Source organism: Rhinatrema bivittatum, chromosome 4 (genome assembly GCF_901001135.1).
Source record: "Rhinatrema bivittatum chromosome 4, aRhiBiv1.1, whole genome shotgun sequence".
In the NCBI taxonomy this organism is placed as follows: Eukaryota; Metazoa; Chordata; class Amphibia; order Gymnophiona; family Rhinatrematidae; genus Rhinatrema; species Rhinatrema bivittatum.
The window spans coordinates 459177372-459194562 of record NC_042618.1 but is presented as its reverse complement, the minus strand read 5'-3'; the positions used below and the strand labels follow the sequence as shown (position 1 = coordinate 459194562).

The following is a 17191-nucleotide window of genomic DNA, read 5'->3' as shown; positions in this document are numbered from 1 at the left end:
GAAACGTGCTGAGAAGAACTGAACTGGAACCCACAACAAGCCAGCCTCTACATGCAGAGCAACAATGGAAAAACAGAAATATTACCATTCTTCTTGAAACATTAAATAATAAAATCAAAAAATCTAAAACAATAAGAACATAAGAAAATGCCATACTGGGTCAGACCAAGGGTCCATCAAGCCCAGCATCCTGTTTCCAACAGTGGCCAATCCAGGCCATAAGAACCTGGCAAGTACCCAAAAACTAAGCCTATTCCATGTTACCATTGCTAATGGCAGTGGCTATTCTCTAAGTGAACTTAGCAGATAATGGACTTCTCCTCCAAGAACGTATCCAATCCTTTTTTAAGCACAGCTATACTAACTGCACTAACCACATCCTCTGGCAAAAAATTCCAGAGTTTAATTGAACGTTGAGTAAAAAAGAACTTTCTTCGATTAGTTTTAAATGTGCCCCTTGCTAACTTCATGGAGTGCCCCCTAGTCTTTCTACTATCCGAAAGAGTAAGTAACCAATTCACATCTACCCGTTCTAGACCTCTCATGATTTTAAACACCTCTATCATATCCCCCCTCAGTCGTCTCTTCTCCAAGCTGTAAAGTCCTAACCTTTTTAGTCTTTCCTCATAGGGGAGTTGTTCCATTCCCCTTATCATTTTGGTAGCCCTTCTCTGTACCTTCTCCATCGCAATTATATCTTTTTTGAGATGCGGCGACCAGAATTGTACACAGTATTCAAGGTGCGGTCTCACCATGGAGCGATACAGAGGCATTATGACATTTTCCGTTTCATTCACCATTCCCTTTCTAATAATTCCCAACATTCTGTTTGCTTTTTTGACTGCCGCAGCACACTGTACTGACGATTTCAATGTGTTATCCACTATGACACCTAGATCTCTTTCTTGGGTTTTAGCACCTAATATGGAACCCAACATTGTGTAATTAATTATAGCATGGGTTATTTTTCCCTATATGCATCACCTTGCACTTATCCACATTAAATTTCATCTGCCATTTGGATGCCCAATTTTCCAGTCTCACAAGGTCTTCCTGCAATTTATCACAATCTGCTTGTGATTTAACTACTCTGAACAATTTTGTGTCATCTGCAAATTTGATTATCTCACTCGTTTTATTTCTTTCCAGATCATTTATAAATATATTGAAAAGTAAGGGTCCCAATACAGATCCCTGAGGCACTCCACTGTCCACTCCCTTCCACTGAGAAAATTGCCCATTTAATCCTACTCTCTGTTTCCTGTCTTTTAGCCAGTTTGCAATCCATGAAAGGACATCGCCACCTATCCCATGACTTTTTACTTTTCCTAGAAGCCTCTCATGAGGAACTTTGTCAAACGCCTTCTGAAAATCCAAGTATACTATATCTACCGGTTCACCTTTATCCACATTTTTATTAACTCCTTCAAAAAAGTGAAGCAGATTTGTGAGGCAAGACTTGCCCTCGGTAAAGCCATGCTGACTTTGTTCCATTAAACCATGTCTTTCTATATGTTCTATGATTTTGATGTTTAGAACACTTTACACTATTTTTCCTGGCACTGAAAGGCTAACCGGTCTGTAGTTCCCGGATCGCCCCTGGAGCCCTTTTTAAATATTGGGGTTACATTTGCTATCCTCCAGTCTTCAGGTACAATGGATGATTTTAATGATAAGTTACAAATTTTTACTAATAGGACTGAAATTTCATTTTTTAGTTCCTTCAGAACTCTGGGGTGTATACCATCTGGTCCAGGTGATTTACTACTCTTCAGTTTGTCAATCAGGCCTACCACATCTTCTAGGTTCACCGTGATTTGATTCAGTCCATCTGAATCATTACCCATGAAAACCTTCTCCATTACGGGTACCTCCCCAACATCCTCTTCAGTAAACACCGAAGCAAAGAAATCATTTAATCTTTCCGCGATGGCCTTATCTTCTCTAAGTGCCCCTTTAACCCCTCGATCATCTAACGGTCCAACTGACTCCCTCACAGGCTTTCTGCTTCGGATATATTTAATCATAATAGTAAAATCATAATCATAAAAAGAATATTTCAAACCAGTTAACAAATAGATTATCCAAAATTTCCCAAACACCAATAAAATCTTTAAAAACAGCAGACACATCAAATACTAAGAAACAATTAAAATAAATAAAGTTAAATAATTCCCTCTCTCCATACTTAGGAGCTTTATATTTCCAGATGCCCAGAGATTGTCATAGATTAATAGGGGTGAGGAGGGGAAAGCTCTCACATACACACACACACTCACACACACACACAAAAAAACAAAAGCAGGCGCCCATTCTCACACACACACACACTCACACACACACACAAAAACAAAAGCAGGCGCCCATTCTCACACACACACACACACACAAAAACAAAAGCAGGCTCCCATTCTCTCAGACACCCACACATACACACACTCACACACATATATATCCCAGACAGGCTCCTATTCAGACACGCACACAAACACACTCACAACCCAGGCAGACTACCATTCACACCCACACACACATGGCATTTCTTCTTTTTCAGCCTCTGGTGGGTTGAGCTCTGCCAGCGAGCACGCAGCCTCTCCTATTCTTCCGCCACCAGTGCCACACCCTCTCCCCTTCTTCTGCTGCTGGTGACGCCATGGCATCTCCTCGTTTTCAGCTACTGGTGGATAGGGCTTCACTGGCGGGTTGGGCTTAGTTGCCGGCCATGCTGCCTCTCTTTTTCTTCCACTTCTGACAGGTTGGGCTCCATAGGTGGCCCTGCGGCCTCTCCTGTTGCCTGTCGCCGCTCTCCCCCTCAAGTGTGCTACCCCATCTAGATGTATGGTCGCACTGGGTCTGCCCAAAGGGCTCTGTGCCCTGGCAGCTGTCCCACTCACCCACCTCTTCTATTGGCCCTGGGACACCCATCTGCACACATATAGCAATCTCATAAGCCTTCTTTGCTTTATAAAAGTAGGCTAAAAATTCAGATGTGAAATGAATTAAAGAATAAAATTATGGCGGAACACAAATGACAAAGGAGCATAGATCCCTCACTACTCAGGTGATGCTGCCAAAACGCTTATTCAGATGCCAGAAAGCAGAGTTGTTGATTCACAGATCAAAGTGAAAGTTTTTGGAAATGCTTAATTAAGAACCCATTTAAAAAAAATAAAAAAAAACAGAGAATGAAAGAAATAAAGCCTTGTTAATGTGGGAATACTTTTGTTAACTTTTCCGGTGCTGTGTTCTGGCTGTGAGCAGCTTCCCCACCTTTGTTTGTATTGTAACTTCATGAATGTGCCAATGATGGCTGAATAATTTAGTAGAAGGATATTGTCTGCCCTAATGTCACAGGCAATGACTGAAAGGGAAATTATCTTTAATAAACGAGAGAGGAAAAAAAAAAATAAAGGCGATCTAGTTCCTGTTCTCTTCCAACACAGAACAACCCGGGTTCAGAGAAAATGTTTGTTGTGCAATTATTATTATTGCTTGATATTTTCTCGTGGTATACATAATATGAAATACTTTTCAGCATTCAGCACTTGGCCTTCCAGTTCAGTAAGAGCAGAGCAGTGCATCTGTAAATGCAAGTAATGTGCTTACACGTCTACAGTTAGATCTGATGCAAATTGTTACTCCTGCTCAGCGATTCTGAAATACCTAACGGAGCCTGCAGTAACACTGACACAGAATGATCACTAACTACTGCCGCGCTTGCATTGCCTTCTGCAAAAAAAAAAAAAAAAAACCCACAACAAAACTTGTCTCTCAGGCTTAATAAATATTACATGATTCAATATGAAGTAATATGCTAATGATGTAATATTTACTCAGCAAGCAGGTGCGTCCATTAATGCAGCTATGTCTCTGCTCTGCAGAACGCCACCGATGTGGGAATCGGCTCTAACCATTTTGACTTTCTTTTTTTCTTTTTTCCTTCCTCCCTCCTGACAGTCTCTCATGGGAAGTGAGATGAAGCTGAGCGACAGCCCTCCAGAGACCGTGGTAATGCAACCCGCCGCAGCGGTCACATCGGAACTGCCAAATAACACCACCAAGGCAGCCCTTCCTGAAGACGGAAAGGGGGACAATTTCTCTCATTTTAAGGAGAAGTTTATGAACCAGCTGAATAAAATTCCACGTAAGTAAACAGGGGGCCATGGACAGAGCTAAAAATCGAATGATCTGAAACTAGTGTCTTTTTTTCCTCTTTACCTACAAGTACTTTTGAAAGTGTTCTAACTTTGCACACATTACTTAGGTATGTGCCAGTTCAAAGATAGAAGCGCTTTGCTGAAGACGATTAAAGGCAAAAAATGAATGATTAAAATGTTTTAATCATGCTGTACAATTCTGTCACTGTATGCTGAATGACAAACTTGCTGTGATACATGGAAGGAGATAGAGACATTTATGCCTACAGGCACACGTGTCTTCTAATCATCTGTCAGTGGGTTGTGTAATGTATGCATTCAATGTTCACTGAACCCGCGTAGCAGCAAAGTATATGGGTTACTTTGGTGCCTGCTTACCTTTTATCAACATTTCAGAGGGAGACCATCCGTCTACTTCCCCTTTGAAAATTCACTAGAGGGCATGTGAGTAGCAATGTACCTGTCTGCGATGTCCCTGCCATTTCCAAGGACAGGCAGTGCAGGGAGAATGATTCACGTCTACTGAAAAATTCAATATGCTTTCTCCACTGAACAAGTTACGCCCCCGGGAGCACCTGCATTTTAAACAGCTAAATATAGATAACTAATGAAACTTGATGGTTATATTTAACCCCTCAGCAGTTAAGTGGCTAGGTCAGTTTAAAAATGAACATCATCATGTGCTGTAAATAAGATAGCATGGTAGATAGGGGTGATTAGTTGGATTTTCCAGCACTACTTTCTCAAAATATTATTGATGTGATTGTATTCAATAAAAAACTCCTATATTTGTGTGTGTATATATATATATATATATATATACTTGAATATCAGGCTAATTTTTTCAAGCAATCCCAGAAAAATGTCAACACAGCAAAAATTCTTAATTCTATGTACTATCCATACAAAACACACTTCCATATCAACAATATAGAGGCCAATTTTACTATCCTGTGATATTTTCAGTGAGTTGGTGGTCATATTGTGTGCAATTTTGCTACACATAACTTATTAATGAGTTCTGAGGTCATTAGTGTTTGTAGTAAAAATGCACATGAACATTTTTGCACATGGTCATGGCCATGAATTTCATGCATTCCCAGCCGTGGCAACTTGCGAACCTGTCCTAGGATCGTGAGCCATTGCAGGTAGTTAAAGAGATTTTGAGGCCTGTTTGAGTACCCCCGCCCTCACCATCCCTGCTCCCTTCCACAAGTGCCACTGAAAATCCCTAGTGGTCTTAGTGTCTCCTCCCCCCTCCTCCTACTGTCAAATACCTCATGGACCATAAATATAAAACATAGGTAAGTCCTGCCCTCTTGTCTCCCAAACCAATGAAAATTCACATTTGGGATTGACTGTGGTTTCCCAAAATCTAATCTGAGCAAAGCCATGGTCTTCCAGGGACAGGAGCGATCCCCGCTCATTCCTGTCCTGCCAATGCTCAGTTTTAAAATAATCGATCTCAGGAGATCCTGTGGCACGTATACCTACTAAAGCCCTACCATTGCTTCATGATGGACAACCCTGCCACCTTTCCCTGGTAGCTTGCTCTTGCATTATCCTTCCTCTGGGGCATGGGGGCTTGAATATTAATTACATAGCATATAAATGAGTTTGCTCACCCTCCGGTCACATGGACCATCACAATCTCCATGAAAAAGACTAAGAAGCAGAGGGTTGCTCTAAAACTGGTTAGCAGGAACAGATTTCTGAATGTTGTGGCGCTTTGGCATATTTTGAGGTTTTATGAAAACAAACTGTATAAAGGCATCATCTAGACTGAAACCCCACATTGAGGTACAACAAACTGTATAGAGGCATCATCTAGACTGAAACCCCACATTGAGGTACAACTGAATCAGCATTCTCACAAATAATTCCCCAGTTTGGCATGAAACAGAGTTTTAATTTAGAGTTCTATCTTCAGCAGTGAGGGGAGCAGAAATGTACCTGGGTAACTTACCTGGGTAAGTCTATTGCTGAATACACTTGCCCATGTAACTTTAGGCCAACATTTTTCTCTGACTAGACTTACCCACGCAAGTATTTGGCTGGGCAGCACTCAGTATCAGTGCAACCTGCCTAAAATTAAGCCCCACCCCTGGACAGCCCACCCTCCCTCTTTTTAAAAACAAAAATATTTATCACTTTTCAAAAATATACTTCAAGACAAACTTGTAAAGAAATAACTGCTATGTTATAAAGAGAAATGAAAAAATAAATAAATCCAATAGTCTCCTAATGTAACTATAATCAATCCACCATTATGGTAATAGTAATCCAGTGCGGATTACACAAATACATTCATAAAAATATCACAAACAATAAAATAATATAATCAAATAATAATACATGTATACCTAAATAAAAATCAAACAGTATTACTAAAGGGGCACTTAGAGAAGATAAGGCCATCGCGGAAAGATTAAATGATTTCTTTGCTTCGGTGTTTACTGAAGAGGATGTTGGGGAGGTACCCGTAATGGAGAAGGTTTTCATGGGTAATGATTCAGATGGACTGAATCAAATCACGGTGAACCTAGAAGATGTGGTAGGCCTGATTGACAAACTGAAGAGTAGTAAATCACCTGGACCGGATGGTATACACCCCAGAGTTCTGAAGGAACTAAAAAATGAAATTTCAGACCTATTAGTAAAAATTTTGTAACTTATCATTAAAATCACCCATTGTACCTGAAGACTGGAGGATAGCAAATGTAACCCCAATATTTAAAAAGGGCTCCAGGGGCGATCCGGGAAACTACAGACCGGTTAGCCTGACTTCAGTGCCAGGAAAAATAGTGGAAAGTGTTCTAAACATCAAAATCACAGAACATATAGAAAGACATGGTTTAATGGAACAAAGTCAGCATGGCTTTACCCAGGGCAAGTCTTGCCTCACAAATCTGCTTCACTTTTTTGAAGGAGTTAATAAACATGTGGATAAAGGTGAACCGGTAGATATAGTATACTTGGATTTTCAGAAGGCGTTTGACAAAGTTCCTCATGAGAGGCTTCTAGGAAAAGTAAAAAGTCATGGGATAGGTGGCGAGGTCCTTTCGTGGATTGCAAACTGGCTAAAAGACAGGAAACAGAGAGTAGGATTAAATGGGCAATTTTCTCAGTGGAAGGGAGTGGACAGTGGAGTGCCTCAGGGATCTGTATTGGGACCCTTACTGTTCAATATATTTATAAATGATCTGGAAAGAAATACGACGAGTGAGATAATCAAATTTGCAGATGACACAAAATTGTTCAGAGTAGTTAAATCACAAGCAGATTGTGATAAATTCCGGGAAGACCTTGTGAGACTGGAAAATTGGGCATCCAAATGGCAGATGAAATTTAATGTGGATAAGTGCAAGGTGATGCATATCACCTTGCACTTATCCACATTTCTAATAATTCCCAACAGAATGTTGGGAATTATTAGAAAAGGAATGATGAATAAAACGGAAAATGTCATAATGCCTCTGTATCGCTCCATGGTGAGACCGCACCTTGAATACTGTGTACAATTCTGGTCGCCGCATCTCAAAAAAGATATAATTGCGATGGAGAAGGTACAGAGAAGGGCTACCAAAATGATAAGGGGAATGGAACAACTCCCCTATGAGGAAAGACTAAAGAGGTTAGGACTTTTCAGCTTGGAGAAGAGACGACTGAGGGGGGATATGATAGAGGTGTTTAAAATCATGAGAGGTCTAGAACGGGTAGATGTGAATCGGTTATTTACTCTTTCGGATAGTAGAAAGACTAGGGGACACTCCATGAAGTTAGCATGGGGCACATTTAAAACTAATCGGAGAAAGTTCTTTTTTACTCAACGCACAATTAAACTCTGGAATTTGTTGCCAGAGAATGTGGTTCGTGCAGTTAGTATAGCTGTGTTTAAAAAAGGATTGGATAAGTTCTTGGAGGAGAAGTCCATTACCTGCTATTAAGTTCACTTAGAGAATAGCCACTGCCATTAGCAATGGTTACATGGAATAGACTTAGTTTTTGGGTACTTGCCAGGTTCTTATGGCCTGGATTGGCCACTGTTGGAAACAGGATGCTGGGCTTGATGGACTCTTGGTCTTACCCAGTATGGCATTTTCTTATGTTCTTATGTAAATACCATCTTAAAATAATAAGCCTTAACCATCTTCCAAAAAAATGTTATATCTGTCTGCTCTTCAGCATCAGCTTTGAAATTTTCTAAAGCCTGAATTCTGTCAAGAATATCAGAGCAGAAACAATCTTGCCTAGACCTTCAATAGCATCCCATATGGATTCAAGGGTAAAAATAGAAGATCTCATCATACTGAAGGTCTTCTGAATATCTCTATTCCCCCCAGATTACAACGGAAAACTTTGCAAAACAGAGGCCATTTCCTGGCACCTGACTTTGTGACTGCCTCCATTACCACCATTACCTCCTTCAGTCCCAGCAAGTTGACTGCTCAACACCATAGCTTCCAGTCCTCCAGCCATACTCCCTTCTTCTGAGGTCATTCTGTGAGCATCATCAGACAATGTCTAACTCAGCAACATCCTGGAAACCCATTCTGTGGCAGGGTCTGTCGGAAGGGCTCTTGGGGTTGGGATCAGAGAAACCTCTGAGTCTAGAGAAGAAGGAGGCACATTATTACTCACCCCTCACCCCCATTTCCTCAGTGGGACCCACTATCTGCAGCAAGGATGGCATCACTGGATAGCCTCCCATCCTTCATTTCCTCTTATTTATTTATTTATTTTAAATCTTTTCTATACCGTCGTTTGGAGGATACCGTCACAACGGTTTACATCAAGGCACATAAAATTAATGACACTGTGATTTGCACATTTACAAGAGTGCCATAAGGTTCGGTAACATAGATAGTGATCAATAATGTTAAATGTAATTAATCATGTCCACGCCACCAGCAGGCCCCGAGCCGAGCCGCGAGCCTTCGCCCCGAACCGCCCACAAAAACGTCGCGGCGGTGACGTCAGAGGTGCGACCGGCGGGGTATTTAAACTGCCGCTCTCCTCTTCTTCCTCCTTTTCCTTCCACGGGGCTCCAGCGGTGAACTTGGCCTGCGCGTTCGGCGCTGAAGCCCGTCAGGGTAAGGCCTCCTGTTCCGCTCACCCCGATCGGGCTCCCTCGCCGATCGCCGGCCCTTTCTTCAGCTGCTCACCTACCTGAAAGGACGCAATCCTCCGCCTCCAGCCGGCCGCGATCGGAGCCACGAACCCCTGCCTCCAGCTGGCCTCGACCCGGACCACGAGCCCACGCCACCAGCAGGCCCCGAGCCGAGCCGCGAGCCTTCGCCCCGAACCGCCCACAAAAACGTCGCGGCGGTGACGTCAGAGGTGCGACCGGCGGGGTATTTAAACTACCACTCTCCCTGGCGTCGCGCGCCGGGCGTCGCGCGCACGAAGGAGCGCGACAAAGGGGCCTGCCCCTTTGTTTCGCCCCTTCGTTTCGACCCTCGCTTCCCGGAGCAGTTTCACACCAATATTACACTAGAGCTCAACCAGCGTCCAACATGCTCACGTCCTTCCAGCTCTCTTCCTTCAAGCAACCACCCAGCGCCCTCTAAGTAATCAACCTTCCTGCGCCCTCCCATCAAGCACCCTGCAAGCAAACTCAGCAAGCATCCAGCCTGCGCCCTCTCAGCAAGCACTCAGCAAGCAACCAGTCTGCGCCCTCTCAGCAAGCACTCAGCAAGCAACCAGTCTACGCCCTCACAGCAAGCACTCAGCAAGCAACCAGTCTACGCCCTCACAGCAAGCAACCAGTCTACGCCCTCACAGCAAGCACTCAGCAAGCAACCAGTCTACGCCCTCACAGCAAGCAACCAGTCTACGCCTTCACAGCAAGCACTCAGCAAGCAACCAGTCTACGCCCTCACAGTAAGCAACCAGTCTACGCCCTCACAGCAAGCAACCAATCTACGCCCTCACAGCAAGCAACCAGTCTACGCCTTTTCAGCAAGCATCCTTCCAGCGTTCTTCCAGAGCACTAACCAACCAATTATTTATCTCCTAATCTCAGCCTATCCTCCCATCTGCCATCCGCCTACACTCTGCGCCAGCCAGCTAACCTCCCACAATGTCTCTTGCTCTTCCAATACCAATCTTACAACACCGCCTCCTATCTAAAAGAACATCTACCAGACGAGCCCCTCACAATAACTTAAAAACCCTCACCCCTATCTTGATCACACCAATTACCCAGCTTCTAGGCCTCTCCCTCTTTTCACTCTCTCTTTTCAATGCACAATCTCTAACGAAGAAATCCCTAATTTTCAATGATTATCTCACCGACGCCAAGCCAGATATCTGTGCAGTAACCGAAACATGGTTTAAGCCCTCAGATACAGCTTTAATAAACCAACTACCTACACAAACCTATGACTTCTTCTCACTCCCGAGACTGAAAAAAAGAGGAGGGGGCATCCTTCTGGCTACCAAAAAAAGCCTTAACTTCTCCCAACATCCTTTCAGCTCTAACTCAAAACTGGAAGTCGGCTTCTTCACCTCACAACATCTTCAAATCCTTCTTGTCTACGCCCCCCCGGGACTCCTAGAAGCAGAGGTCTCCCCCCTCCTTGAAATCACCACCATGCTCATCAACCTGGACACTCCAGCAATCATTTTAGGAGATTTCAATCTGCACATAGACAATCCCTCACCATCTAACAGCTGCGTAACACTCATCACAGCCCTGTCTGCTATGGGATTCCAACAACTAGTCAACGAACCCACACACAAAGCGGGTCACACTCTGGACTTGATTTTCGTCAACAAGGGCATTACGACTACATCCAATTTGAAGAACAAAAAGGTTCCATGGTCAGACCACACGCTCATCTCTACCTCATTCACGCTGGAAAAATCCAACACTCCCTACTCCCCCTCTCCTTCATTCCACTACAAGAGGCGATGCTCACCAGAAGACCTTAACAACCAATTGGTCTCACAGCTACCCCTATTAGACCTCACTGACCCGAACACTGCCATTCGCTCCTGGAACAACATAACAGAAAACATAGCCAACAAGCTCTGTCCTTCAACTACAAAAAGATCTCACACCAATGCATTCAACAGACAACCGTGGTTCACTAATGAACTCAGAAAACTAAAACAAAGTTTAAGAAAAAAAGAAGCGACCTGGCGCAAAACCCCTTGTGACATCACCATTTTTTCATACAAATCCACACTTTACCAGTATAAATCTCTCACCTCAAAATCAAAAAAAGACTATTATGCATCTAAGATTCACAACCTGGTTTTTGACGCCAAAGCCCTCTTCGCTTATGTCTCCAGCCTCACTCAAACCATTCCGCGAGAAATCCCAGGCAACATGGCACAACCCAAAGCAGAAGAACTCGCTCAGTTTTTCCAAAATAAAATCACCAATCTCTTAACACAACTGCCTTCCAATACAGCCGACCTCCAGACATATCAACAACCTGCCCTCAAAAACGTCAGCTTAAACACCTTTGAACCCGTCTCTTCCACGGAGATACAAACCATCCTGAGAAGAATGAAACCTTCGTCTCATCCTGCAGACCACATCCCCTCCAAACTTCTTCTAGCTATTCCAGACACAATAGCCACTTCATTGAAAAATATCATCAACTGCTCTCTAGCCCAAGGAACCTTCCCAGATGATCTTAAAATGGCCTCAATCTCACCGCTCCTAAAGAAACCCAACCTAGACCCGAAGGACCCTAACAACTTCCGCCCCATAGCTAACCTCCCATTCATCGCAAAGATCATGGAAAAACTAGTGAACTCTCAACTCTCAGATTTCATCGAAGACAACAATCTTCTCTTCATCCCACAACACGGCTTCCGTAAAAATCGAGGCACAGAATCCCTCCTCACTTCGTTGACAGACCATATCTTACTGGGCCTCGACAAAGGAAACTCTTTTCTATTGATCTTGTTAGACCTATCAGCAGCATTCGACACAGTCAACCACACCATCCTCTTAAACCAGTTATCGTCCATAGGAATCTGCGGCACCGTCCTATCTTGGTTCAAAACCTTTCTCAACAACAGAGGTTACAAAGTTAAACTCCAAAACAAGGAATCCTCAAGATTTGACTCTGCCATAGGAGTCCCACAAGGTTCTTCATTATCTCCGACTCTATTCAATATTTACCTGCTTCCTCTTTGCCAACTTCTCACTGACCTCAATCTAAAGTACTTCCTATACGCAGATGATATTCAAATCATCATCCCCATCAAAGACACATACTCTAAAACTCTTGACTACTGGGAATCATGCCACCAAAAAATCAAACAACTTCTCAACAGCCTTCACCTCATCTTAAATTCCTCCAAGACAGAAATCCTACTCATCTCTCCCGAGAACAATACACCTAACATTACTCTTCCCACCAACCTACCTACTGCACAAGTCAGAGACTTAGGAGTGTTATTGGACAACCGGCTAAACTTCAAGGCACACATCAACAAAACAACCAAAGACTGCTTCTATAAACTCCAGGTCTTGAAAAGGATAAGACCTCTCTTCCATGCTCAAGACTTCAGAACGATCATCCAGGCAGTCATTTTTTCAAAATTAGACTATTGCAACTCCCTATTGCTAGGTCTGCCTTCTTCCTATTCCAAACCATTACAGATGGTGCAAAATTCAGCAGCCCGACTACTAACAGGCACAAGAAAAAGAGACCACATATCTCCCATCCTGAAAGAGCTACATTGGCTACCCGTATACTTCCGTATCATGTACAAAACCATATGTATCATTTTCAAAACTATACATCAATGCACTTCCCTCGATCTTCAATTTCCTCTCCAAGTATACAACTCGACAAGACCTACCAGAGATGTTTATAGAGGCACACTCCAAGTTCCCCCTGCAAAAACGACTAGACACATTACCCTAAGAGATCGCGCCACCTCCACAGCTGGCCCCCTTCTGTGGAATTCATTGCCCACAGATCTCAGACTGGAACCTTGCCTCCCAACTTTTAGGAAAAGACTTAAGACTTGGTTATTCAAGCAAGCTTTCCAAGACACAATTTAATGACACAATCCAAGGACACAACCCAAGGACTCCTCAAAACATTCAGCCATTAATCATGCCATTTGTACATAACTTGTAATGTGACTTGTATATCGTTTAACCATTTATTCTTTCCTTTTTCTTCCTCTTCACCAAGTTCTGCCACCCTTGTTAATTGTAACTGTACTTTCGGTCACCTGAGTTCTAGTTTGATGTATTTAATGCACTCCCGTTTCATGTAAACCAGCAAGATATGTTCTCATGATTGCCGGTATATAAAAACCTTAAATAAATAAAATAAAATAAAATGTCCATGTCTCTATCTCTGTTTTTATTACAGAATTAACTTTAAAATTGTGACTTGTCCTTTAAAGACTACACACTTAGGGGTAGATTTTCTAAATTTGCGCGATCGCGTACTTTTGTTCGCTCAGCAGGCGCAAACAAAATTATAAGATAGGCGTAGCCGCGCCTATCTTATAAAATCCGGGGTCGGCGCGCACAAGGGGGTGCACATTTGTGCAACCTGCGCGCGCCGAGCCCAGCGCACGCTGCCTGTTCCCTCCAAGGCCGCTCCGATTTCGGAGCGGCCTCGGAGGGAACTTTCCTTCGCCCTCCCCCCACCTTCCCCTCCCTTCCCCTACCTAACCCACCCCCCCGGCCCTATCTAAACCCCCCCTTACCTTTGTTCCACGATTTATGCCTGCTAAAAGCAGACGTAAATCTGCGCGCACCAGCAGGCTGCTGGCGTGCCATTACCTGACCCGGGAGCTGGTCCGGAGGCCTCGACCATGCCCCCGGGCCGGCACCACGCCCCTGTCCCTGCCCCCACAACGCCGCATCCCACCCCCGAAATGTCGTGTCATTTTAGACGCGCCCCAACACGCCCCTTTTAGAAAGCCCCGGGACTTACGCACATCCCGGGGCTCTGCACGCGCCAGCGGCCTATGCAAAATAGGTGCGCCGGCGCGCGCAGGGCATTTAAAATCCACCCCTTAGTGAATACAGCAGTGTGTGTGGATGTTTTTATTGATCGTGCTTTGCCTGTCACTGGTTTCTATTCTCCCTTCTCTTTCTGAAAAGCTTGTTTAAAGAGCCAGGTTTTTAATAGGGATGTGAATCGTTTTAGGACGATTAAAATTATCGTCCGATAATTTTAATATCGTCTTAAACCGTTATGGAACACAATACAATACAGATTCTAACGATTTATCGTTATAAATCGTTAGAATCGTGAGCCGGCACACTAAAACCCCCTAAAACCCACCCCCGACCCTTTAAATTAAATCCCCCACCCTCCCGAACCCCCCCCCAAATAACTTAAATAACCTGCGGGTCCAGCGGCGGTCCGGAACGGCAGCGGTCCGGAACGGGCTCCTGCTCCTGCATCTTGTCATCTTCGGCCGGCGCCATTTTCCAAAATGGCGCCGAAAAATGGCGGCGGCCATAGACGAAAAAGATTGGACGGCAGGAGGTCCTTCCGGACCCCCGCTGGACTTTTGGCAAGTCTCATGGGGGTCAGGAGGGAAATCGCTCCCTGACCCCCGCTGGACCTCCAGGAACTTTTGGCCAGCTTGTGGGGGGCCTCCTGACCCCCACGAGACTTGCCAAAAGTCCAGCGGGGGTCCGGAAGGACCTCCTGCCGTCCAATCTTTTTCGTCTATGGCCGCCGCCATTTTTCGGCGCCATTTTGGAAAATGGCGCCGGCCGAAGACGACAAGATGCAGGAGCAGGAGCCCGTTCCGGACCGCTGCCGTTCCGGACCGCCGCTGGACCCGCAGGTTATTTAAGTTATTTGGGGGTGGGGGATTTAATTTAAAGGGTCGGGGGTGGGTTTTAGGGGGTTTTTAATGTGCCGGTTTTTCGATTTTTCGATTTTTTCGATTTTTTTAACGATTTTCACGATTTTTCACGATATTTTACCCCCCCAAACGGCAACAATACGATTCCCTCCCCCTCCCAGCCGAAATCGATCGTTAAGACGATCGAGGACACGATTCACATCCCTAGTTTTTAAACCTTTTCTAAAGGTTTTGCTGTCTCTTTGTAGTCTTAAATCTAGGGGCATGGAGTTCCATAGTATGGGTCCTGCCAGTGACAGTGCTCTCTCTCGTACCTGTGTTAGTCTTGCAGTTTTGACTGATGGAATGGTTAGGAGTACTTTGTTTGCTGACCTTAGGTTTCTGGTAGGGATGTGTACACGTAGGGCTGTATTTAACCAGTCTGCATGTTCGTTTATATTAACTTATGTATGATGCACAGTGTTTTGTATTGAATTCTTTGTTCAATGGGAAGCCAGTGTAGTTCAGCCAGTGTTTCGGTGATGTGATCTCTTTTACTTTTGCCAGTTAAGACTCTTGCGGCTGAGTTTTGCAGAACCTGTAATGGTCTTAGTGAGGTGTATGGAAGACCTAGTAGAAGTGCATTACAATAATCAGTGCTCGCAAATATTAATGCTTGTAGTACCGATCGAAAGTTGGCCGTTGTCAGAAGTGGTTTAAGTCTCCTGAGGACCATGGGGTAGATTTTAAAAGAAGCGCGATCAGCCTACTTTTGCTTGCGCATCAGACTCAAGCAAAAGTACGCTGGATTTTAGTAGATACGCGCGGAGCCGCGCGTATCCACTAAAATCCTGGATCGGCGCGCGCAAGGCTATCGATTTTGTATAGCCTGCGCGCGCCGAGCCGCGCTGCCTCCCCCGTTCCCTCCAAGGCCGCTCCGAAATCGGAGCGGCCTTGGAGGGAACTTTCCTTTGCCCTCCCCTCACCTTCCCCTCCCTTCCCCCCCCGCCCGGCCCTGTCTACACCCCCCCCCCTTACCTTTGTCGGGGGATTTACGCCTCCCGGAGGGAGACGTAAATCCCCGCGCGCCAGCGGGCCTGCTGCGCGCCGGGCCGCGACCTGGGGGCGGGTACGGAGGGCGTGGCCACGCCCCCGGGCCGTAGCCACGCCCCCGGGCCGTAGCCACGCCCCGTACCCGCCCCCAAAACGCTGCCGACACGCCCCCGGAACGCCGCGACGACCGGGCCCGCCCCCCGACACGCCCCCCTCCGAGAACCCCGGGACTTACGCGAGTCCCGGGGCTCTGCGCGCGCCGGGAGGCCTATGTAAAATAGGCTTCCCAGCGCGCAGGGCCCTGCTCGCCTAAATCCGCCCGGTTTTGGGCGGATTTAGGCGAGCAGGGCTCTGAAAATCTACCCCCATGAGTTTAGCGTATCCTTCTCTTACTTTTAGAGATATGTGTTGTTTTAAGCTTAATTCGGGGTCAATTATTACTCCTAGATTCCGTATTTTTTCTGCAAGTTTTATTTGTTGATTGTTTTTTAGTGTGATTGGACTATGTTTGATTTCCGTATTTTTTCTCTCTAAATGTAAGAATTCTGAATACAGCAGTGTGTGTGGATGTTTTTATTGATCTATATTAATTACTAATTCCATTTGGTTTAGTAGCTGTTTGATGATATCTAGATACATGTTGGCTACGTTTAATGTTTTCTCAATTGTGTCGTCAATGGGTAAAATTAATTGGATATCATCAGCGTATATATAGTGTGTGATTCCCAGACCAGCTAGCAGGTGGCATAGTGGTAGTAAGTATATGTTGAAAAGTGTTGCGGAGAGGGCAGATCCTTGGGGTACTCCCGTTTGAAGGTTTATTTTTTTTTATATAGCGTCTTTAATTTGTACCTGAAAATATCTGTCATTGAGATATGATCTGAACCACTTGAGAGTTTTGTTGTTTAGGTCTATTTCTTCTAGTCTATTTAAGAGTATGTCATGATTTACAGTGTCAAATGCTGCTGACAGGTCAAGCATCACTAGAATGTAATGTTTACCGTTATCAAATCCCCTCATGATGTTATCTGTAAGTGCAAGCAGAAGTGTCTCTGTGCTATAGTGTTTTCGAAAGCCATGTTGTGATGGATAAAGGATGTTATTGTTATCTAGGTGTTCTGCTAGTTGCTTTTGTATAGTTTTTTCTATTAACTTTGCGATTAAGGGTAGGTTTGATACTGGTCTGT

The 17191-nt window shown here is 44.6% G+C and overlaps 1 protein-coding gene across 1 annotated transcript in view; it reads left to right on the top strand.

The window, feature by feature from the left end:
* The window catches only part of SYT1 (synaptotagmin 1), a 1065451-nt gene that overhangs the window by 747669 nt on the left and 300591 nt on the right, over window positions 1–17191 (top strand). Inside the window, exon 5 of the mRNA XM_029597128.1 lies at window positions 3958–4144. Within this exon, the coding sequence (XP_029452988.1) occupies window positions 3964–4144 (181 nt within the window). The 5' untranslated portion in view covers window positions 3958–3963. The remainder of the gene's footprint in view (window positions 1–3957; window positions 4145–17191) is intronic.